The 25,205-nt window shown below is 52.5% G+C and overlaps 1 protein-coding gene across 6 annotated transcripts in view; it reads left to right on the top strand.

Moving 5' to 3' along the window:
- Positions 1-1,867: 1,867 nt before the first annotated feature.
- NF2 (neurofibromin 2) overlaps positions 1,868-25,205 on the top strand; it is a 73,595-nt gene continuing 50,257 nt past the window's right edge. For 4 of the 6 annotated variants that reach the window (XM_029048919.2, XM_029048920.2, XM_029048916.1 and 1 more), the window contains exon 1: positions 1,868-2,286. In XM_029048919.2, coding sequence (XP_028904752.1) covers positions 2,173-2,286 — 114 coding nt within the window. In that variant the 5' untranslated portion in view covers positions 1,868-2,172. Of the gene's footprint in view, positions 2,287-20,458; positions 20,506-20,527; positions 20,691-25,205 lie in introns of those variants that run through there. The other 2 variants (XM_029048922.2, XM_029048921.2) reach the window with 2 other exon arrangements.

Raw genomic sequence — 25,205 nt, 5'->3', positions numbered from 1 at the left:
CTTATTATTAATCCCGGCACAGTTTTTTTTTAATGGTACTTCTTAAGTCCTTACTATGTGCCAAACACTGTTCTAAGTGCTGCAGCTTATAGAAAGTAATCACGTTGCGCACGGTCTCTGAGCTCGTTGTGGGCAGGGATCGTACCGTTTCTGATCGCATTGTACTTTCCCAAGAGCCTAGTAGAGTGTTGTGCACACCGTAAGCTCTCAATAAATACGATTGAATGAATGTCCTACGTTAGATTTATAGTCTTAACCCTCATTTCAGAGATGAGGTAACAGGCCCAGAGAAGTGATTTGCCCAAAGTCACGTGGTAGAGAAATGGAGTCAGAATTATTAATAATAATAATAATAAAAATACTAATAATGGCATTTGTTAGCGCTTACTGTGTGCCAAACACTGTTCTAAACACTAGGGTAGCTACAAGGTACACATACAGACAGCTACAAAGTCATCAGGTTGTCCCACTTAATGTGGCTTAGTGGGTAGAGCCCGGGCCTGGGAGTCAGAGGTCATGGGTTCTAATCCCTGCTCTGCCACTTGTCTGCTGTGTGACTTTGGGCAAGTCACTTCACTTTTCTGGGCCTCAGGGACCTCATCTTTAAAATGGGGATTGAGACTACGAGCCCCACGTGTCCAACCCCATCACCTCGTATCTACCCCTGCGCTTCGAACAGTGCTTGGCACATGGTAAGCGCCAAATACCGTAATTATTATTAAGTCGCTTACGTTCTCTGCGCCTAAATTACCTCATCTGGAAAATGGGGATTATGACTGTGAGCCCCATGTGGGACAGGGGACCGTGTCCAACCTCATTTGCTGGTATCCACCCCAGCGCTCAGTACAGTGCCTGACGCATAGTAAGTGCTTAACAAATACCATCACTATTATTATTATTGTGACCGTGGACTAGTCACTTCAGTGCTCCGGGCCTCAGTTCCCTCATCTGTAAAATGGGGATTAAGAATGTGGATCCCCTGTGGGGCATTTACTGTGTCCAACCTGACGATCTTGTGCCTACCCCAGCGTTTGGTACAGTGCCTGACACATAGTAAGTGCTTAACACACACCATTATCATCATTAATCATTATTCACTCTCTGGGCCTCAGTTCCCTTGTCTGTAAAATGGGGATTAATCAAATGGGGAGAGCAACTGTGTCCAACCTGTTCATTTTGGGCCTACCCCAGCATTTAGTACAGTGCCTGACACATAGTAAGTGCTTAACCCATACCATTATCATCATTAATCATTATGCACTTCTCCGGGCCTCAGTTTCCTCATCTGTAAAATGGAGATTAGCCCAACGGGGACACCAACTGTGTCCAACCTGATGATCGGTACCTACCCCAGCACCTAGTACAGTGCCTGACACATAGTAAGCGCTTATCATGATGAATAATTCTTCATTTCCCAGGGCCTCAGTTTCCTCATCTGTAAAATGGGGATGAACCAAATGGGGACACCGACTGTGTCCAACCTGCTGATCTTGGGCCTACCCCAGCGCTTAGTCCAGTGCCTGACCCACAGTAAGCGCTTAAGAAATAACAGGGAAAAATCCTACTACTAAAAAGGGGGGGCACCCAGAGCCTTCGAAGGGCTGGGTAGCGGTGCCCCCGATGTAAGCTGGCACCTGCCCCTTCCCCGCCCCCTCAACCAACCTCGCCTCCAAGGCGGAGGCGGGAGAACAAAGCCTTCGGATGGACGGCCCCTTCGGCCAATCAGCGTCGAGACCCTCCGGCCGAGGCCGGCTCCCAACTCCTAATTGGCTGAGAGGAGGGCGGGCCGGAGGATTCTCGTCCAATGGCAACGGGCGGGGGGGCAGCCAGCAAGTTCGGGTGCGCTGTGTGCCTACGGGGGGGGGGGGGGGAGGCGCGAGGACGGGGCCTGGTCGTGAGGGGACCTGAGGAGAGCGTCCATTTTCCCCTCCTCCTCGCCCTTTTCTCTTCCCTCCTCGCCCTTTTCCCTTCCTTCGTCGCCCCCTGAGGGGGTTAGTGGGCGTCCCCTCGCCCCACCGCCCCGACCCCGTCGGCCTCGAGCGGCCCCCTCCCCTCTCCTCAGGGGAGGCCTCGCAGGCCTCAGTTGGCCATCATGGAGGCCCAGAGGCCTTTGCGGCTCCTTCAGGGAGGCTAAGCAGAGGGGCAACTTGGGGGGGAGGGGGGCAGCTCGCCATGGCCGGGGCCATCGCTTCCCGCATGAGCTTCAGCTCGCTGAAGAGGAAGCAGCCCAAGACCTTCACCGTGAGGATTGTCACCATGGATGCCGAGATGGAGTTCAACTGCGAGGTAACAGCCCCCCTCCCGCCCTCACGGCCCCCTGCTGCTTCGCCTCCTGCCCCCCCCCCCCACGCTCTCCTTCATTCGTTCGTCTCGATCGAGCGCCTACTACGTGCAGAGCCCTGGACTGAGCGCTCTGAATGGACCAGTGGCCCACAGAGAGGCCGTCCTTGCCCAACAGTGGGCGCACAGGCTACAAGCAGCGGGGCTCGGTGGAAAGAGGACGGGCTGGGGAGTCAGAGGTCATGGGTTCGAATCCCCCCTCTGCCACCTGGGGGACTGTGGGCAAGTCACTTCTCTGGGCCTCAGGTCGCTCATCTGTCAAATGGGGATGAAAACTGAGGCTCACGTGGGACAACCCGATGAGCCCGTGTCTCCCCCAGCGCTTAGAACAGTGCTTTGCACCTAGTCAGCGCTTAACAAATACCAACATTAGTAGTATTACTTAACTTCTCTGTGCCTCAGTTCCCTCATCTGTAAAATGGGGCTTAACCCTGAGCCTCACGTGGGACAACCTGATGACCCTGTCTCTCCCCCAGTACTTAGAACAGTGCTCTGCACATAGTCAGCGCTTAACAAGTACCAACATTATTATTAAGTCCCTTCACTTCTCTGTGCCTCAGTTCCCTCATCTGTGAAATGGGGATGAAGACTGAGCCTCACGTGGGTCAACCTGATGACCCTGTCTCTCCCCCAGTGCTTAGGACAGTGCTCTGCACATAGTAAGCGCTTAACAAATACCAACATTAGTATTATTACTTAACTTCTCTGGGCCTCAGTTCCCTCATCTGTAAAATGGGGATTAACCGTGAGCCTCACGTGGGACAACCTGATGACCCTGTCTCTCCCCCAGCGCTTAGAACAGTGCCCTGCACATAGTAAGCGCTTAACAAATACCAACATTATTACTATTATCATTATTATTATCGACCCCAGCGCTTAGAACAGTGCTCTGCACCTAGTAAGCGCTTAACAAATACCAACATTATTATTACTTAACTTCTCTGTGCCTCAGTTCCCTCATCTGTTAACTGGGAGCCTCACGTGGGGCAACCTGATGACCCTGTATCTCCCCCAGCGCTTAGAACAGTGCTCTGCACATAGTAAGCACCTAACAAATGCCAACATTATTATTAAAAGGAGGAGACAAACAACAAAACAAGTAGGCAGATGATGGTCCTTCATTCATGCAGTCGTATTGGCTGAGAGCTTATGTGCAGAGCACGGGACTAAACGCTTGGAATGGACAATTCGGCAACGGTGACGATCCCTGCCCAACAACAGGCTCACAGTCTAGAAGGGGGAGACGGCCAAACAATAATAATAATTGTGCTATTTGTTCAGCGCTTACTATGGGCCGAGCACTGTTCTAAGCACTGGGGGAGATACAAGGTGATCAGGTTGTCCCCCCGGGGGGCTCACAGGCCTCATCCCCCTTTTCCAGATGAGGGAACTGAGGCCCAGAGAAGCGACTTGCCCAGAGTCACCCAGCTGACAAGTGGCGGAGGCGGGATTAGAACCCACCACCCCTGACACCTAAGCCGGGGCTCTTACCACTGAGCCACCCTGCGCTTGCGTCAGTGTCAAGATAAATAGAATCATAGATACAGATCATTAACAAAATAGAGTAATAAATTATATAAAGCCACCATCATCACGGTTAAGCACTCCCTATGTGCCATGCACTGTCCTAAGCACTGGGGTGGATGCGAGCAAATTAGTTGCACCCAATCCCTGGCCCATCTAGGGCTCACACAGTCTCCACCCCCATAATAATAATAATGACTTTGGTAAGCGCTTACTACGTGCAAAGCATCGTTCTGAGCGCTGATTTGACAGATGAGGGAACTGAGGCACAGAGAAGTGACGTGCCTGAGGTCACGCAGCAGGCAGGTGGCCGGGGCAGGATTAGAACCCACGACCTTCTATTTAGTTGCCATTGTTTTTACGAGATGTTCTTCCCCTTGACTCTGTTTATCGCCGTCGCTCTCGTCTGTCCCTCTCCCCCGATTAGACCGTGAGCCCGTCAAACGGCAGGGACCGTCTCTATCTGTTGCCGACTTGTTCATTCCAAGCGCTTAGTACGGTGCTCTGCACATAGTAAGCGCTCAATAAATAGAGAAGCAGCGTGGCTCACTGGAAAGAGCACGGGCTTTGGAATCAGGGCTCATGAGTTCGAATCCCAGCTCTGCCACTTGTCGGCTGTGTGACTGTGGGCAAGTCACTTAACTTCTCTGTGCCTCAGTTCCCTCATCTGTAAAATGGGGATTAAGACTGTGAGCCCCACGTGGGACAACCTGATTCCCCTGTGTCTACCCCAGCGCTTAGAACAGTGCTCGGCACATAGTAAGCGCTTAACAAATACCAACATTATTATTATTAATAAATACTATTGAATGAATGACCTTCTGACTCCCAGGCTATGCTCCCTTCATTCAGAAGCAGCATGGCTCTGTGGAAAGAGCCTGGGCTTCGGAGTCAGGGGTCATGTGTTCGACTCCCCCCTCTGCCACTTGTCAGCTGTGTGACTGTGGGCAAGTCACTTCACTTCTCTGTGCCTCAGTTACCTCATCTGTAAAATGGGGATTAACCTTGAGCCCCACGTGGGATGACCTGATTACCCTGTGTCTCCCCCAGCGCTTAGAACAGTGCTCTGCATATAGTCAGCGCTTAACAAATACCAACATTATTATTAATTATGGATCGCTTACTGCGTGCAGAGCACTATACCAAGCACTGGGTAAAGTACAATACAATAATACACATTTGCTGCCCACAACCGACTTCAATTCCTAGTGCCCCCTATAAGAATTATGGTGCTTAAGCGCTTACTGTGTGTCGGGCACTGTTCTGAGCGCTGGGGTGCACACAGTCCCTGTCCCCCATAGGGCTCATATTCTTAATCCCCATTTTACAGATGAGGGAACTGAGGCCCACAGAAGTGAAGTGACTTGCCCAAGGTCACAGAGCAGACATGGCAGAGCTAGGATTAGAACCCATGACCTTCTGACTTAAAGCAGGGCCAGCTGGACACCTTGAGTGGTGGTCCCCCAGCAAGTGATTATTTGGTACTCCCCCAAGCCTTTAGCACGGGGTTCTGCGCACAGGAAATATTTAATAATTCCCATTGAAAGCTAAGTGGTGGAGTGAGGAGTGGAATCAAAGCAGCTTGGCCTAGTGGCTAGAGCCCACGCCTGGGTGGCATAAGGACTTGGGTTCAAATCCTAGTTCCGCCTCTTGTCTGCCGTGTGACCTCGGGCCAGTCACTTCACTCTTCTGTGCCTTAGTTTCCAAACCTGTAAAATGGGGGATTAAGATTTGGAAAACTATTACAGATAGCACACAAGCTGTATTTACTGAGCACTTACTGTGTGCAGAGCAGTTCACCTTGTACTGTACTGAGCACTTGGGAGAGGACAAATTGAGTTGGTAGGCATGTTTCCTGCCCACCTCGAGCTTACAGCCCAGAGGTGGAGATGGACATTCATATAAATATATTACAGATAAACACACAAGTGCGGTGGGGTTAACAGGGGCGAAGAAAGGGTGTAAAGAGCCACAGAAGGGAGTGCTAGGAGAGGAGATCTGCACTGATTGATCAATACTATCGATGGATTGAATGATCTCTACTAAAATCATATCTCCTCCAAAGAGCCTTCCCTTCCCCAGTCCCTAGACTAAGTTTGTTGCCGGCATTTAACTTGATTAATACCTGTGTCAGATTAGGCTCTCCCAAGCCCTTAGGCCAGGGGTCCCCGCTCAGTGAGCACTTAATAAATACCATTTATTGAGGGCACCGCTCCCCAGGACAGTTGTCAGTGCTGGTTGATGAGGGATATCTCCTTGGAATTGCATTGGGGCCTTTTGGCAGAATGCCTTTTCCTACACTGGAACTTGTTGACCAGTGAGCCGACCCACCTGTCTTGGAAAGAAGTACTCGGGGAATGTGTCCAGTGTTTACTGGATGTCAAGCATTGTGGTAGATAATAATGTATTTGTTAAGCGCTTTCTGTGTACCAAGCACTCTTCTAAGCCCTGGGGTGGATACAAGGTCATCAGGTTGTCCCACGTAGAGCTCCCGGTCTTAATCCCCATTTTACAGATGAGGCAGCTGAGGCTCAGAGAAGTGATTTATCCCAAGTCACACAGCTGTTAAGTGGCAGAGCCGGGATCAGAATCCATGACCTCTGACTCCCAAACCTGTGCTCTTTCTACTAGATCCCTTACAACCCTAGTTCCTTACAGGACTCTCAGCTCAAGGGGGACAACAAGTAATAATAATAATAATGGTATTTAAGCATTAATTATGTGCCAAGCACCCTTCTAAGCACTGGGGTAGATACAAAGTAATCAGGTTTAATCCCCATTTTACAGAGGAGGAAACGGAGACCCAGCGGAGCTGATAATAATTATGGTATTTAAGCACTGTGCCAGATACAATACTAAGCACTGGGGTGGATACACTCCCCGTCCCACATGGGGCTTGCAGTCTCAATCCCCATTTTACAGATGAGGTAACTGAGGCACAGGGAGGTAGAGTGACTTGCCCGAGGCCACACAACAGACAAGTGGCAGAGTGGGTAAGTGACTTGCCTAAGATCACTCCACAGGCAAGTGAGAAGCACCGTGCCCTAGTAGAATGAGCACAGGCCCGGGAGTTAGAGGACCCGTGTTCTAATTCCTGCTCTGCCACATCTGCTGTGTGACTTGGAATAAGTCACTTCATTTCTCTGTGCTTCAGTTCCCTCCTCTGTGCCTCAGTTCCTTCCTCTGTAAAATGGGGATTAAGACCGGGAGTCCCACTTGGGACAGGGACTGTGCCCAACCTGATTCCCTTGTATCTACCCCACTGCTATGCCTAGAACATAGTAAGCGCTTAGCAAATACTACTATTATTATAAAGGAGAGCTGGAATTAGAACCAAGATCTCCCAGCTGGGTTCTATCCAGTCATCCGTGATCTGCCCCATCAGTGGTATTCATCGAGCACTTATTCTGTGCAGAGCACTGTACTAAGCACTTGGGAGAGTACAATACCACAGAATAGGTAGGCACATTCCCTTCCCTCAATGCCTTTACAGCCTAGAGGTATTTGTTAAGCGCTTCTTACGTGCTCTAAGCACTGGAATAGATACAAGTTCCCCGAGTCAGAAAGAGGCCCTGCCCCATATGTATCACGAACCCCTGGCTTCTGCAGACCAGGACCTTCTTGGATAGGGGGAGCCTCGGTGATACCTGGTAAAGCCACGCCACCGGCCGCCAAGATTAACGTGAAAAGCTTTTTTACTTTGTTTTACCGGAGCGCAGGGCAGCGACACCCGAAGATGGGTTCACTCACTCCACCGCCAAGGGTCCAGACCATCCCAGTCTGCCGGTCAAGGGAGCCCCTTCTGCTTCCAAGTGCTGCAGGCTTCTGCTGCTCCCCACAGTGCTTACTTCTGAAGGCTTCCGTTCACGATGCTCTTTAAGCTGCAAACTTTTTTTTTTTTTTTGCCTGCCTCCTCGGCATCCCCACTGCCTTTTATCTGCCTTCAGGGTTGCAGCTGGGGGGGGATGGGTGGGTGGGAGGGGGTACGTAGCAGTCATTGATTGGCCCAGGCCCGTTACCGGGTAGAACGGGGCCAGAAGGCCACGCCTCCCTCCACGCTCCCCCCTCCACAGGCCGGCAATCACCTGTCTCAGGTAGAATTCATCAGTGCCTTCACCCTTCTCTTCCTTGTTGTTATTCCCGGGATGACAAACAGCCACTAATAAGGCAGTTCCCCACATCCTGTAGCTCACAATCTAAGTAGGAAGGAGAACAGGGAGCAAATCCCTATTTTCTGCTGGTCTAGAAGGCCCCAAGCTCTAAGGAACCCATAATAATAAGGGTGGTAATTTATTACTGTGTGCCAAGCGCTGTTTTAAGCACTGGGGCGGATACAGGGTCATCAGATTGTCCCACGTGGGGCTCACAGTCTTCACCTCCATTTTACAGATGAGGGAACCGAGGCCCAGAGAAGTGAAGTGACTTGCTCAAAGTCACACAGCTGAGAAGTGGCAGAGCGGGGATTGGAACCCACCACCTCTGACTCCCAAGCCCGGGCTCTTGCCATTGAGCCACGCTGCTTCTCTGTTCGATCTCAAATCCTATTGTCATGAAACCATCGTGTGCCCGTCAGTGTGTTCTCATGACACTCCTGACCCAGAGACTCTTCAGATATTTTCCCGTGTATAGCAAAGTGTTTTATTTATGAACATACGTATTTTCATTGAACCTCAACATTTTAGAACTCTGAAATTCCAGGGTGAAGGATCATTAAGCCCGATGTGGGCAGGGATTGTCTCTCTGCATTGCCGAATTGTACTTTCCAAATGCGTAGCACAGTGCTGTGCGCACAGTAAGCGCTCAATAAATACGATTGAATGAATTCAAGTTTTTATGGATTCAAGTTCTAGCGATCTTTGTTTTCCTTTTTGGCGGGGGATTTTAAAAACCCTCCTCTCCGGTTAGGAAGCCCTCCATACATGGGAATCCTGGAACGGTGTGCTCAAAGGAGCTTTCATTGACATTTTTAATCCAGTTATTCCTTCAGTCATATTTATTGAGCACTTTGTATGCGAAGCACTGTACTGAGCGCTTGGGAGAGTACAGTCTAACAGACACATTCCCGGCCCACAATGAGCTCCCTGTCTAGAGAGGGAGACAGACGTTAATATACACAAATAAATATATACAAAAGTGCTGTGGGGCTGGCAATTCCCCAAATCCAGTTATATCCAGAGGGAGTGGCGAATGACATTTGGCTTTTCAGAACTCTTCTGATGCTTACTCTATGCAGGGCACTGTAGTAAGCGCTCAATAAATACTACTGCTGGATTAAAGAGTTCGAAGACTCGCTGACGGCGTGGCAGAATCCGTGGGTGGGTGATGCTGAGGAAAATCTCTTGTGCACTGGATCCACGAAACAGTCCATTCGAAGTATTTTTTGAGCGCTTACTCTGCAGGGCCCTGTACTGAGCGCTTGGGACAGAGCAGTATTTAGACTACAGTGGTTCGTCTTTTCTGGTCCCTTGCTGGTCGGGGTAAGCACTGCTCAACCCCCTCTAGACTGTAAGCGCGATGGGGGCCGGGAGTGTGTCGGTTGTTCAGATGTGCTCTCCGAAGTGCTTAGTACATGCTCTGCAGGCGGTAAGCGCTCAGTAAATACCAATGCATGCGTCCAAACAGGTGGGGAATGGTGGGTTGTGTTTAGACCGTTATTGGGCGGGGATTGTCTCTTTCTGTTGCCGAATTGTACGTTCCAAGCGCTTAGTACGGTGCTCTGCACGTAGTGAGCGCCCAATACTATCGAGTGAATGAATGGTGACTGCCGGGGTTGGTTTTGCGGTAGTGGAGATGCTTTGCCTTGAGCCGTCGACACCCCCTTGCCCGCGCGACGTCTGCGTCATCTGCCAGGGTGGTTGCCGACAGAGGCCGAACTGAATTTTTATTGCTGTTATTATTAGGGTATTAAGTGAGAAGCAGAGGGGCCTTCTGCTAGAACAAGGGTCTGGGAGTCAGGACGCTTGTCTGTGTGACCTTGGACGTGTCACGTCACTTCTCCGTGCCTCCGTTACCTCATCTGGAAAACGGGAATTAAGACCGAGCCCCAGGTGGGACGTGGACTGTCCCCGACCCCATCTAATCCAGCGCTTAGAGTGCTTGGAACAAACGCTATTTTTAACAAAGTGGTCCCTATGTGCCAAGCGCCTTTCTAAGCACGGGACCGTATCCGACCTGATTAGCTCGTATCCATCCCGGTGCTTAGTGTTTGGTACGGAGGAAGCGCTTAGCAGAGACTGTTTTTTAAAACAAGTGTGGGTCAGGCACCTTTCTAAGCACTGAGGTTGCAAGCTAATCAGGTTGGACAAAAAGTCCACATGGGGGTCTGTGTGGGGGGAGAAGACGTATCGATCGTCCATCTTATAGATGAAGAAACTGAGGCACAGGGATGTAAAGCTACTTACCCAGCTGGATTAAAACCCAGGTCCTCTGGCTCCCAGCCCTCTGCTCTTTCCACTAGGTCCTACAGCTCTTCGCGATTCAATTGAATCCAAGCGCCAAAGGGCATTTTCCCTCCAAGGACCGGTATTTGCTAGTGACTTAGCCTTTTGACCAAATTTCCGTCACCCCCCTCCCCCCCCCCCCGGTTTCCTTCCAAACCTAGAGATGGATAAAAATGGCTTTTCAGTGGTTTGGGACCAATTCCAAGCAAGTGACTGGAAATTTGGATCGTGGGCTCCTCTGGCTTACCCGCTGACTTGTTCAACTTGACAAATGGCTTCTCTCTCCTTCACCTTTCCTTCGGAGATATGTGCATTTTCATGGTATTTTATTAAGCGTTTACTCTGCGCCAGGCACTGTACCGAGCGCTGGGGTAGATAATCGGATTGGACGCGGTCTACCCCCCACGAGCGGCTCCGTCTTTGTTCTTCCCCCTTCTCCCAGTCCCACGACACTCGTGTACATATCTGACATTTTATTTATTTACATCAATGCCCGTCTCCCCCTCTAGACTGTAAGCTCATCGAGAGCAGGAAATGTTTGCTATGTTGTTGACCTTTCCCAAGCGCTTAGTACAGTGTTGTGCACACACTGAGCGCTCAGATATAATAGACCGACTTAATCCTCATTTTCCAAAAGAGGTAATTTCGGCACAATTAAGTGACTTGTCCGAGGTCACTTAGCAGACAAGCGGAAGATTCCGGCTGTCAGCTCCTTGAAGTTGGGGAACACGCCTTCTGACTCGATGGTATCGAACTTTCCCAAGTGCTAAGCACAGAGTAAGCGCTTAGTACATCGATTGACTTCAGTGGAAAGAAATAGGGATAATCTGAGTGAGAGCGTTGGGGAAAACAGTCCTACTCTGCTGCCCAATTCTTGGTTTCTTTTTATAGTATTTAATAATAACAGTGCTGGTATTTGTTAAGCGCTTACTACGTGCAGAGCACCGTTCTAAGCGCTGGGGTAGAGACAGGCTAATCAGGTCGTCCCACGTGGGGCTCACAGTCTTAATCCCCATTTTACAGATGAGGTAACTGAGGCACAGAGAAGTGAAGTGACTCGCCCACAGTCACACAGCTGACAAGTGGCAGAGCTGGGATTCGAACTCATGACCTCTGACTCCAAAGCCCGTGCTCTTTCCACTGAGCCACGCTGCTTCCCGAAGAGCTGTGGGGAGGATTTAAGCACTGTGCCAGGCACTGTTCTAAGCACTGGGATAGATATAAGATAATCGGGGGGGACCCAATCCCTGCCCCTCATAGGGCTCCCAGTCTCGATCCCCATTTTACAGACGAGGTCACTGAGGCCCCGAGAAGTGAAGCGACTTACCCTTGTCCCACGATCATTTAGTAGCGATAACGGAATTACGGAGGACAGTGTAATGTACTGAGTCCTAAGGTCAGTAAACTCCTTGTGGGCGGGGATCGTGTCTTCCCAGCTGTGTCGTACTCCACTCTCCCAAGTGCTTAGTACAGTGTTCTGCACCCGGTAAGTGCCCGTTGGCAGAACGAGAGAAGTCGCCATGCACGTGCGCTTCCCGCAAGGAAATTCCCTTCTAAAAGGCGTTAACAACTCGTCGTTCCTAGTGGATTCCCACTCAGCCCCCCCCCCCCGTTACTATTAAGAACAACGTGGCAATTGCTGCCCTTTTGCTGGTTTTGCTGTCCGTCTCCCCCCCCTTCTTGACTGGGAGCCCGTTGTGGGCGAGGATTGTCTTCCTTTGTGGCTGAATTGTTCTATCCAAGCGCTCGGTACAGCGCTGTGCGCACAGTAAGCGCTCGGTAAATGCGACTGCATGCATGGTGAGCGGCAGGTGGGGGTCAAGCCAACCAGATAGAACGGAGAGGCAGCGTGGCCGACGGTTAAAGGCGAGGCCTGGGAGTCAGAAGGACCTGGGTTCTAATCCCTGCTCCGTCACGTGCCTTTTGTCTGGCCGTGAGCAATTTGCTTCACTTCTTTGGACCTCAGTTCCTTCGTCTGTAAAATGGGGTTAAGAGTGTGAGCCCCATGTGGGACAGGGGCCGTGCCCAACCTGATTACCTTCTATCTACCCCAGGGTTTCGAACGGTGCTTGGCATGGAGTAAATACTCATCAAGTGCCATGATTATTATTACAATGATCTACGTATAGTAAGCCTTCTCCCCGCCCCACAACTCTTACGTATACATGTATCTATCTATAATTCTATTTATTTATATTGGTACCCGGTTTACTTGTTCTGAGGCCTGTCCCCCCCCCCACCCCAGCCCAGGCTGTAAGCCCATTGTGGGCAGGGATTCTCTCTCTCTATTGCTGTATTATATTTTCCAAGCGCTTAGTACAGTGCTCTGCACAAAATAAGTGCTCAATAAATGATTGAAAGAATGAATAAGCACTCAATAAATAGCACGGATTGAGGAGAGCTCTGCTTTCAGGTGACGTTCTGGCCGCTCTCTACGAAGGACCTGATGGTTTCTAGAAACCGTGGTCATTTATTATCGTGGAAAAAAGGATCAGTTCTTACTAGTTGCTGGAAGGGATGGTGATGAACCTTTTACATCCCCCGTCCCCCCGAAAACATACACGCAGACACACAGGCTCCTTGGCGCGGAGTTTTTCGGGATTTTTCCACTTGGAGCAAGATGCCGGCTGTTCTTTTCCGGTTGCCCGGCACCAGCAGGAGGATGAGTTAGATTTGAGGCCCATCCCTCTACCTGGTCGTGAGAAGCAGCGTGGTTAGAGCCCGGGCCTGGGAGTCAGAAGGACCCGGGTTCTAATCCCGGCCCTGCCCTCGTCGGCTGTGGGACCTCAGACCGGTCACTTCACTTCTCTGGGCCTCCGTTCCCTCGTCTGGAGAATGGGGATGAAGACTGTGAACCCCATGTGGGACAGGAACTGGCTCCGACCCGATACGCTTTATATCCACCTCAGCGCTTGGTTTAGTACCTGGCCCCTAGCGAGCACTGAAATAACAAAAAACGGTAGGGGCTGGTCTTTTAGCGAGGGATTAAGAGCAATAATAATGATAATGGCATATGTTAAGCACTGTTGGAAGCGCTGGGGGAGGTACAGGCTAAGGAGGTTGTCCCCCGTGGGGCTCGCAGTCTTCATTCCCACTTTACAGATGAGGTGACTGAGGCACAGAGAAGTTAAGGGACTTACCCGAGGTCACACAGCCGATGAGTGGCAGAGCCGGGATTTTTTAAGCGTTCACTGTGTGCCGACCGTGCATTCGTTCAGTCGTATTTATTGAGCGCTCACCGTGTGCCGAGCACTGGACTGAGCGCTTGGAATGTACAACTGGGCGACGGAGAGAGACGATCCCTGTCCAATAACGGGCCCTTGAGGTGCAGTTGAGGTAGCCGAGGCCCAGAGGAGTGAAGCGACTTGCCCGGGGTCGCACAGCCGGCAAGTGGCGGAGCGGGGATCAGCACCCGCACCCCCTGACTCCCAGGCCCGGCCCCTTTCCACCGCGCCACGCTGCAGCCCTGCATCGCCCAGGCTTGTCAGTCTGAGGGAAGATGCGCCCCGTCTGTCTTGGGTCATTTCGAGCCCGAGTGAGGTCTTCTGGCACGTCGGCGCTGCGGAGTGACCGGCGCCGTGGACGTGGGGGCAGAGAGATCTGGTCTCCGGTCAGTCCGTCGGGCTTCGTCCTCCTCGACCGGGGCCGGAGCCTCCGCAGTCACCGCGCTGCAGCACCGCGATGTGGCGCCTCTGCACCATTTAGCCAGAGGGAGGACGAGGAGGGGAAAACGCCGCTCTCTCCTTTTCCTGGGCGTCCCAACTCTCTCTCTCCCTCTCACTTTGTATCTCGCTCTTTAACTCTCTCTGTGGCTGTGTCTCTCTCTCCCTCTCTCCGTGTCTCTCTCGCACTGTCTCTCTCCCTGGCTCTGTGCATGTGTCTCTCGCTCACTCTGTCTCTCTCTGTGTCTCTGTGTCTCTCTTACTCTGTCTCTCAGTGTGTGTCTCCCTCTCTGTGTCTGTTCTTCTCTCTGTGTCTCTCTCGCTCTCTTCGTCTCTCTCTGTGGCTCTCTCTGAGTGTGTCTCTGTGTGTGTGTCTCTCTCTCTGTGCCAGTGTTTTCTCTCTGTGCTTGTCTCTCTGTGTCTCTCTCGTCTTTGTCTCTCTCCGTGGCTGTGTCTCTCTCCGTGTGTGTGTCTCTCTCTGTGTCTGTGTCTCTCTCCCTCTCTGTGTGTCTCTCTCTCTCACTCTTTGTCGCTCTCTGAGTGTGTCTCTGTGTGTGTGTGTGCCTGTGTCTCTCTCTGCCTGTGTTTTTCTCTCTGTGCTTGTTTCTCTCTCGGCCTCTCTCTGTGTCTCTCGCTCTTTGTCTCTCTCTGTGGCTGTCTCTCTCTCTCCGTGTATGTCTCTCTGTGCCTGTGTCTCTCTGTCTCCCTCTCCCCGGGGTTTTCTCTCTGTCTCTCACGCTCTTTGTCTCTCTCTGTGGCTCTGTGTCTCTTTCTGAGTGTGTCTCTGTGTGTGTGTGTGTCTTTGTCTCTCTCTGTGTCTGTGTCTCTTTCTCTCTGTGTTTGTGTCTCTCTCCCTCCCTGTTTCTCTCTCTTCATTCATTAAGCAGCTTGCCTTAGTGGAAGGAACCCGGGCTTGGGAGTCAGAGGCCGTGGGTTCTAATCCCGGCTCCATCTCCTATCGGCTGTGTGACTTTGGGCAAGGCACTTAACTTCTCTGTGTCTCGGTTACCTCATCCGTAAATTGGGCATTAAGTCTGTGAGCTCCACGTGGGACAACCTGATGACCTTGTGTCTACCCCAGCGCTTAGAACGGTGCTTGGCACTTAGTAAGCGCTTAACAGATACCATCATCGTCCAGTCCTGTCTATGGAGCGCTGTGCTGAGCGCTTGGAAAGTACAATTCAGCCACAAACAGAGACAATCCGTACCCAGAACAGGCTCCCGGTTTAGAATTAGAGAAGCAGCGTGGCTCAGTGGAAAGAGCCCGGGCTTGGGAGTCGGAGGTCATGGGTTCGAATCCCCGCTCTGCCACCTGTCAGCTGTGTGACTGTGGGCGAGTCACTTCACTTCTCTGGGCCTCAGTGACCTCATCTGGAAAATGGGGATGAAGGTTATGAGCCTCACGTGGGACGACCTGATCACCTTGTCTACCCCAGCGCTTAGAACAGTGCTCTGCACATAGTAAGCGCTTAACAAATACCAACCTTATTATTAAGGGAGATAATGGGAAGAGAGGCAGGAAGGCTTTGGGGACGTCCCCCAGGTCCCGCGCGTCCCAGGAGGAAGCAACAGTCAGTCAATCAGTTGCAGTATTTGAGTGCTTACTGTGTGCAGAGCACTGTAATAGTCATAATTGTTGTATCTGTTAAGCGCTTCTTAGGTGCCAGGCACTGTGCCGAGCACTAGGATAGGAAGCAGCGTGGCTCAGTGGAAAGAGTCCGGTCTTGGGAGTCAGAGGTCAGGGGTTCGAATCCCCGCTCTGCCACTTGTCAGCTGGGTGACTGTGGGCGAGTCACTTCACTTCTCTGGGCCTCAGTTACCTCATCTGTAAAATGGGGATGAAGACCGGGAGCCCCACGTGGGACAATCTGATGACCCTGTATCTCCCCCAGCGCTTAGAATAGTGCTCTGCACATAGTAAGCGCCTAAATACCAACACCATTCTTATTACAAGCAAATTGGGCCGGACACAGTTCCCGTCCCGTGTGGGGCTCCCGGTCTCCATCCCCATTTTACAGATGAGGTCACTGAAGCACCGACGAACCAAGTGACTTGCCCAAGGCCACTCAGCCGAGAAGTGGCGGAGCCGGGATTAGAACCCTTGACGCCGAGGCCCGCGCTCTGTCCACCCCACCCTGTCGCTTCCCTGTGTGACCCGCGTGGGACGGTTCAGTTATAACAGAGTTGGTAGATATGGTCCCGCCCTCAACGAGGCAACGTCTAGACCGAAAGCTCACTGTGGGCGGGGGTTGTGTTCGTTAAATTGTTGGGTTGAACTCTCCCAAATGCTTAGTGCAGTGCTCTGTACCCTGTAAGTGCTCAATAAATAATAATAATAATAATAATGTTGGTATTTGTTAAGCGCTTACTATGTGCAGAGCACCGTTCTGAGCGCTGGGGTAGACACAAGGGAATCGGGTTGTCCCACGTGGGGCTCACAGTCTTCATCCCCATCTTACAGATCGGGTCCCTGAGGCCCAGAGCAGTGAAGCGACTTGCCCAAAGACACACAGCTGACAGCCGAGCCGGGATTCGAACCCACGATCTCTGACTCCAAAGCCCGTGCTCTTTCCACTGAGCCCGGCACGAGTGCCTAGAAGGGGAGGGCGAGGCGGCGATCGGCAGGAACCCTCTGACTCGGATTCAGGGGTTTGCGCTAACCCGCCGGCCTCCGTGCCGAATTTCTCTCCAGCCTCGACCCAGCTCTCAAGCGTCAGGATTTGTAAAAAAGCCCCTCACGCCATTCGCTGTGGCCTGCTAATCTCGGGCCTCCCGGGGGCTAAATCAAAATGCCACTTACTTTGAAAGTAGCCTTCTTAGCGCCGAACAGATAGAAGGGCACAGAGGCTAACGTCCAAAGTACAGTGTGTTCGTGTTCCTACCCGATAAGCAGGCTACGCACTTAGGTTTCAGAAACGCCGGGGGTTTCTCTCGCCCGCAGAGGAGCGGGCTCGGCCTCGAAGCGTCAGCGTTCGGTCGTACTTATTGAGCGCGTACTGTGTGCGAAGCATCGTCGTAAGCGCTTGGGAGGGAACAGCGCAACCGTAGACGGGCCCTGCCCACGGTGAGCTTACGGTCCAGGCGGGGAGACGGACATTGATCTAAATGAATTCAACGAGCCGACGGTTTCAGGTTCTCGTCGCTTCTTCCTCCTCCTTCCCAGGCGTCTCCCCGGAGGGGGAATCGCTGGCCTACGTAAAGAAGCTGACCTCTCTTCCCCGCATTTTGGGCGCACCCTTCCTCGCGTCTCCGAAAGTGGCCTTTTCTGTCCTCTCCCCTCCTTTGCTGCTCTCTTTGACCTCTTCCCCCCTCTGCGGCCCCTCTCTAAATCGCGTGGTACGGAGGATCAGCGGGGATGGGGAGTCGGGCACTCCCCGGGTCCCACACTGCACTCAGCTGCACGAGTTCCTTCCACCCCGTGGCGGGTGGGTCGGGGAAGGCACCGTAGCTTAGTGGCCAGAGCCCAGGCCTGCAGGTCAGAAGGACCTGGGTTCTAATCCCGGCTCCACCGCGTCCGCTGGGTGACCCGGGGCGAGTCACGTCATTTCTCTGGGCCTCGGTTCCCTCGTCTGTAGAACGGCCATTAAGAGTGGCCCTTGTGGGACACAGCGCGACCTGATCGGCTGGTATCTACCCCAGCGCCTAGAACAGTGCTTGGCACAAAGGACGCGCTTAAGCTCATTAGGGGCGGAGAAGGTTTCTGATCATTCCGATTCCCTCTCGACTCTGAGCTCGTTGTGGGCGGCAGCGTGTCTGCTTATTGGTATACGGTACTCTCCCGAAGGCTTAGTACGCCGCTTTGCACACAGTAAGCGTTGAAGTACGATCGAATGAACGTTGGGTTGTGCTCTCCCAAGCGCTGCAAACAGCGCTCTGCGCCTAGTAAGTGCTCAAATAGGTACCGTGATTATTATTGCTGGACAACTTCCCCCCACCGGGCATCTACCCGGAACATCTGTCACCCGCCCAGGGGCTTGGCGTGGGTTGATTTGGCCGCAGCTGTTAGGTTTTTTTCTTCTTCTCCTTTCAGCGGTATTCGTTAAGCGCTTACTACTACACGCTAGGAACTGTACCGAGCCCTCAGGAGGTAGATACAGGCTAATCCGATTGGACACGGTCCCTGGCACGGTCCTCACCCCCGTTTTACTGGCGAGGGAACTGAGGCCCGGAGCAGTCGAGTGCCTTGCCCGAGGCCACCCAGCAGACAAGTGGCGGGGCCAGGATTGCAACTGCGGTCCTCTGAACCCTAGGCCTGGGCTCCGTCATTCATTCCCTCATAGCTACTGAACGCTCACCGCGTGCAGGGCACTGGACCGAGCACTTCGGAGAGTGCGATATAACAGTAAACCCGTGCGGTCATCCCGGCGATTCACGCGTCTCACACTCGAATGCCCGTATTTCTGCCCGCCTTCCCCGTTGGAGGGTCGGCTCCCTGCGGGCGGGCATCGCAGCCCACCCTTCTCCGGGCTCCCCAACCCTCCCGAGCGGTGCCCTGCACGCAGAAGGCAGTCGATAGACGCCGTTGGCGACGATCATAACAATGCTGGTGTTTGTTAAGCGCTCACAGAGCGCTGTTCTAAGCGCTGGGGGAGATACAGGGTCATCAGGTTGTCGCCCGTGAGGCTCCCAGTTAATCCCCATTTTCCAGATGAGGTCACTGAGGCACAGAGACGTGAAGCGACTCGCCCACAGTCACACAGCTGACAAGCGGCAGAGCCGGGATTCGAACCCACGACCTCCGGTTCCCAAGCCCGGGCTCTTTCCACCGAGCCACGCTGCTACAGTGGCTTCCGCTTCCAGTCATCCTTCTCCAGCCTCAGGGAGCGGATCGCCCTCCTGCGTCTGTTCCGAAATCTCCCCGCCTACGCATTCCTCCGCTTTCTTTTTTTTTTTCCTATTTTGCACCCCCTTGGATTGTACCGCTCCGTCATTTTCAACTACATAAACGACCCGAAAAATCAAATTAAAACCTAATAGAAAGAGGGAGCGGAGCATATTAAATCTCTTCTAGGCCCCCAGCAGTTGCTGATGTACGTGACTGAAGCGTTTGGCATGTAATAATAATGTTCATTATGCGCTTACTGTGCGCGGAGCACTGCACAACATGCGTGTATCGGAAGAGTGATTTGGACTTTGGGAAGGAGGGGGCTTTTAAAATACAGAGTACTTTCAAAAACAGGTAGAGCCTCGGTAACCTGCCACAATCTGTCCGTGGCGTTTGAGTGCTTACTGTGTGCGGAGCACTGTACTACGCGAGGATACGCTATAGCAGAGTGGGTATAGTAATAATAATAATAATGATGGTGGTATTTGCCAGGCACCGTACTAACCGATACAAGCAAATCTTACCCGATTTTTTTTTGTTAATGAGGTGCCCATCCCCTTGATTCTATTTATTGCCGTTAAATTGTCTTGTTTTTGTCCGTCTGTCTCCGATTAGACTGTGAGCCCCTCATTGGGCAGGGATGTCTCTATCTGTTGCCAGATTGTCCATTCCAAGCGCTTAGTACAGTGCTGTGCACATAGTAAGCGCTCAATACTATTGAATGAATGAATCCGGTTGGACACAGTCCCCGTGTCCCGCATGGGGCTCGCAGACTCACTCTCCATTTTACAAATGAGGTAACTGAGGCCCAGAGAAGTTAATAATAATAATAATAATGACGGCATTTGTTAAGCGCTTACTGGGTGCAAAGCACTGTTGTAAGCGCTGGGGAGGATGCAAGGTGAGCAGTTTGTCCCACGTGGGGCTCACAGTCTTAATCCCCATTTCCCAGATGGGGTCACCGAGGCCCAGAGAAGTGTAGTGACCGGCCCAAGGCCACAGCAGACAAGTGGTGGAACTGGGATTAGAACCCATGGCCTGCTGACTTCCAGGCCCACGCTCTAGCCGCTACGCCGGGCTACGGCAAATTTACAGTCTACAGGGGAAGACGGTCGTATATAAAATAAGTGACAGGTAGGAGCTGAAGGGCGTGGGGCTGAGGAAGGGGTGTACGGAGGGAGCAAATCAGAGTGATGACGAAGGGAGTGGGAAGAGAGAAAACGGGGGCTTGGTTAGAGAAAGCCTCTCGGAGGGGACGGACCTACAATAAGACTTCCGAAGGTGGGGAGGGCGGTGGTCTTTCTGAATGAAGGGGGAGGGCACTCGAGGCCAGAGGGAGGATGCGGGTGAGAGTTTGGCAAAGGGACAGTGAGAAGGTTGGCATCAGAAGAGCAAAGCGTGCAGGCTGGGAGCGGTCGGAGGGGGCAAGATGGTGGAGTGTTTTAAAGCCGATGGTGAGGAGCTTTTGTCGGGCGTGGAGGAAATAATAATGACGATGCCATTTAAGCCCCTACTACGTGCCAAGCTCTATTCTAAGCGCAAGGGGAGTTACAGGGTCATCGGTCTGTCCCACGTGGGGCTCACGGTTTTCATCCCCATTTTACAGATGAGGAAACTGAGGTCCAGAGTCACACAGCTGACGAGTGGCACAGCCGGGATTAGAACCCACGACCTCTGACTCCCGGGCCCGGGCCCTCTCCTCCGAGCCGCACTGGTACGTGGGCAACCGCTGGAGGTTCTCGAGGAACGGGGCGACGTGGACTGAACGTTTTTGTAGGAGAATGCGGGCGGCGGAGTAGAAACGCGCACCGGATCGGGGAGCGACGGAAAGCGGGGAGGTCAGCAAGGAGACCGATCAAGTAGTCAAGATGGGGTCGGATGATTGCTCGGATCGACACGGTAACAGTTCGGGTGGAGAGGAGAGGGTGGATTTCAGTGACGTCGTGGACGTTGAACCGACGGGATTTAGTGACCGATTGAATACGTGGGTGGAATGAGACATGAGTCATGGAGAAAGCCAACTTCACGGGCTTGTGAGCCAAGGAGTTTAGGGTGGTGCCGTCCAAAAAGTGAGGGGAAGATCAGGGTGGTGGTGGACGGGGTTTGGGTGCGAAGATAAGGGGCTCCGTTCCGGGCACGTGAAGTTTGACGTGTCCACGGGACAGCCAGGTAGAGATATCTTGAAGGCAGGAGAAAAAGCGAGACTGCGGAGAGGGAGCGAAATTAGGGCTGGAGCTATAGAATCGGGCATCATCTGCGTATCGGCGGGAATTGAAGCCATGGGAGCCGGTGATAGTTTCGGAGGGTCACTGGCGAGGTAGGGGCAGAAAAAAAAAAACAACGAACTTGTTCCAATTAAGGGGAGTTTAATGACTCATTTGTCAGCCTGAGGTACGTGTGCTTGGATACTGTCGGTTCTTGGTTCCCTCCAGTGATGGACTCGGGAACCTCTGGCCTGGAACTCCTTCCCTCCTCAAATCGACAGACAATCGCTCCCCCCCCCCGCCACAAAGCCGTACCGAAGGCTCATCTCCTCCCCGAGGCCTCCCCGACGAAGCTCTCCTTCCTCTTCTCCCGCTCCCGCCTGCGTCGCCTCGACCCGCTCCCTTGATTCATCGCCCGCCCCCCAGCCCCACACCACTCGCCTCTGTGTTTTCCTCTATACGAACGTCTCTTCCCCTCTAGACCGTAAGCTCGTCGTGGGCGGGGAATGTGCCTGTTACGTCGTCTTCTCCCCAACGCTCTGTGTAGTGCTGTGCGCACAGTATGCACTCGATAAATACAGTCGACTGATTTACAAGGTTAGGTCACCTTGGTAAATACAAACCATTCTGTTGGAAAACGCCCCAGGTCTGTTAGGGGATTTCAGTTTGATCTATCTCCCTTAGAAGCGGTGAATTTAAAATATAGAATAATCTCCAAAGGATTTAAAGATAAAAGAACCGAAAATATTTGAAAGGGACTGTCGAATGAATCCACAGCCAGGGTAAACTAAGATTACATGGATCAAGTCTTTCACTTTTTAGTCCTATTGACGACGATAAATCCACTGGTATTTACTGAGCACTGTCTGTGCGCCGCACACTGTACTAGGCGCTTCTAGACCGTGAGCCCCTCGTGGGCTCGGATGGTCTCTATCTGTCGCTGAATTGGACTTTCCAAGCGTTTAGTACGGTGCTCTGCACACAGAGAGCGTTCAGTAAATGCGATGGAAAAGAGACAATGATTCAGTAGTGTTGGAAGACCTATTCCCAGCCCCTGAGGCGCTCACAGACTAGAGGGGGAAGCGGACTTGGAAAATAAATCACTGATGGGGACAAAAGAGGATGAGGACACGGTAGAGTAAATACCAAGTCCTTAAGGGCTACAGATTCCAGTGCAAGAGGGGGACAGATGGGAGAAAGAGAGGGCTTTATCGTAATGGCATTAAAGACTTCCCAACCACCACGGCATCATAATCATCGTAATAATTGTGGTTTATGGTAAGCACTTAGGGGCCCGACACTGTATGAAGCTACCCCTGCTAAGCGCCGGGGTAGATAGATACAGAGTCATCAGATGGGTCCCAACGCCCGTCCCACAAGAGGCTCGCCGTCTAAGCGGGAGGAAAGACGGGGGTGTTAACCCCATTTGACAGATGAGAAAACCGAGGCTCAGACGGCCTGAGGCCACGGAGGAGGCCCAGTGGCTGAGGCAGAACCCTGGTTTCCCCAGGGCTCTCGTACTTCTCTGTAATTGGGTTGATTTTTCCCCTCTGCCTCCTCCTGTGGCAGGTGAGCTTGTGGGCAGCGATGCATCTGCTAATGATGATGGCCTCCGTTAAGCGCTTACCCTGCGCAAAGCACCCTGCTGAGCTGCTAGCTCTGTTGCGTCCTGTTCTCCCAAGTGCCCGGTAGAGCGCTCCACACAGTCGTAATTATGATACTCGCTAAAGCGCTCACCGTGCCGGGCACCGTTCTGAGCCCTGGGGTAGATACTAATTAATCCGCCCGGACACGGTCCCTGTCCCACGTGGAGCTCACAGTCTTAAATCCCCGTTTTACAGATGAGGCAAGTGAGGCACAGGAAAGTGAAGCAACTTGCCCAGGAGATAGCTGCCCTCAGATGCCATCGAATGACCTTCCTCATTCCCGGCCTTGCTGTCTTTCCACCCCCCCCGTCCCAACTTATCATCAGTTCATCCCGATTTAGTGCCAATAAATATTTAATAGACTAACTTATACTGTATCGTACACAGATGACCCTTAAACATCCGATACTCACAGATCGTCAACAAAGGGACTTACTGCGTGCAGGAAGAGAGCGTTTCACCTTTTGCCTTGCAGAGAGCAGTTTCTTAATGAGCCCGTGTGTTTCAGCGGATAATGGCCTGATTTTTTTTTTTTTTTTAATTCCCTTCCTGCGGTTGAAACACCCGGCTCGCTAAAGCGACGGGATTCTAGGGCCGCTCAAAGAAATGGCTTTGTTCTTGTTTATTTCCCTCATCAACAGGATTACTTCTCCAGGCCTGAAAGAGATGCAGCACTAGGATTCCAGCCTATTGGCTTTTCTTTGGCATTTGAATCTTCTTCTTATCATCATCACAGGCCTCTCCAGCTTCAGCACGGCTCAGTGGAACGAGCCCCGGCTTGAGGGTCAGAGGTCACGGGTTCAAACCCCAGCTCCGCCACTTGTCAGCTGGGTGACTGTGGGCAAGTCACTTCACTTCTCTGGGCCTCAGTTACCTCTTCTGGAAAGAGGGGATGAAGACCGGGAGCCTCACGCGGTACAACCCAATTACCCGGCATCTGCCCCAGCGCTTAGAACAGCGCACGTAGTAAGCGCTTAAATACCAACATTATTACTGTTACCAACCGGGACTCTCCTGATTTCAAGGGGAGCCTCAGTGACCCACAGGAGTCCAACCACACCACTGACCGCCAAGGTCACGGCGGAAAGCTTTTTACGTAGTTTCAGCAGCGTGCAAAAGGAGCGGCACATACACTCTGCCACGAAGGGCCCGATACCATTCTGCCGGTCCGAGGAGCCCTTTCTGGCGATGCTTCTTCTCTGCTTCCAAGCGACCTCCTTCTTTCCTTACTTCTCTTGCATCGAACGCTCGCTTTCCCGCCCGCCCACCGCCTTTTATCTGCTTTCGGCCTCACAGCTGTGGCTCTTCATGGCCACCACTGATCGGTCCAGGCCTATTACTGGGTAGAGCAGGGAGAGAAGGCCACACCTCCCTCCTTGTTGCCCTTCCACCCCCCCCCACAGGGCAGCAATCACCTGTCTCAGGTGGGCTCGGCCCCTCCCCTCCTCCTCGTCCTCCGTGGAATCGCACAAACAGTCACTAATAAGGCAGCTTGTTGTGGACTCACCGCAATTGCCACTATTATATGACACATTAAGAATAATACCATCAAAAGTAGTATTTGTTGAGCACGTACCGCGTGTCAGGCACCGTTTTAAGCACTGGGGTAGATAGAAGATAATCAGGTGGGAGACTCAGCCCCTGTCCCCGAGGGTGCTCACGGTCTAAGCAGGGAGGACAACGGGTATCGAACCCCCCACTTTACAGACAAGAGAACTGAGGCGCAGAGGAGTGGAGTGACTTGCCCGAGGTCACGCCACGGGGGATTAGAACCCAGGTCCCGGTATCTCGGCACGAAGCTACGCTGCTCGGGGTTGGGTTCTGACCCTTGCCGTGGCGATTCCGAGGGGCGTTTCCCTTCTGGGGGTTCGGCTTAAAGGAGCGACCCCGACGAGGATGAGAAAAGACCTCATCGCGGCTCGATTGGCAGACCTCCGGGCTGCCGAATGTCTGAGGCTCACGGATAACCGGGATTTCCTGGAACGCCTTCCTACTCTCTTCTCTGTGAGATTTATGGTGTCTACAGCCTCGTGATAAAAATTATGCTCTTTGCCAGGGCTTCCTGTGCGCCAGGCACCGTTCTAAGCCCTGGGGCGAATCGGGTGGGACACAGTCCCTGTCCCCGCGTGGGGCTCACCGTCTCCGTCCCCATTTTCCAGATGAGGTCACTGAGGCACAGAGAAGTGAACTGACGTGGCCAAGGTCACACAGCAGACAAGCACTGAAAGGACAGGTCGAGCTGGGGAGGGGAAAAATGTCAAGGTTTAAAGTGACGGGTCGAATCCCGGTCAACGGGGAGGCACCTTTATGCCACCGTATCGCGATCGCTTCCGATGCCCGGAAGGCTCACCGATCCTTGGCCAAACCCGGGTATTAGATGGGAAGCCCCGTGGGGGGCAGGGGCTCTGCGCCCAACCCCAGTAGCTTGTAACTGCCCCAGCAGTGCAGTGTTTCGCACATTGTAAGTGCTTAACGAATACTCTTTTTTTACGGTACAATAATAATAATGTCCGTTAAGCGCTTACTACGTGTCAAGCACTGACGGTTCCAAGTCTCGGAGGAGG

Source organism: Ornithorhynchus anatinus, chromosome 21 (genome assembly GCF_004115215.2).
Source record: "Ornithorhynchus anatinus isolate Pmale09 chromosome 21, mOrnAna1.pri.v4, whole genome shotgun sequence".
Lineage (NCBI taxonomy): Eukaryota > Metazoa > Chordata > Mammalia > Monotremata > Ornithorhynchidae > Ornithorhynchus > Ornithorhynchus anatinus.
The sequence above is the reverse complement of the archived record's forward strand: the minus strand, read 5'-3'. Positions and strand labels throughout refer to the sequence as shown.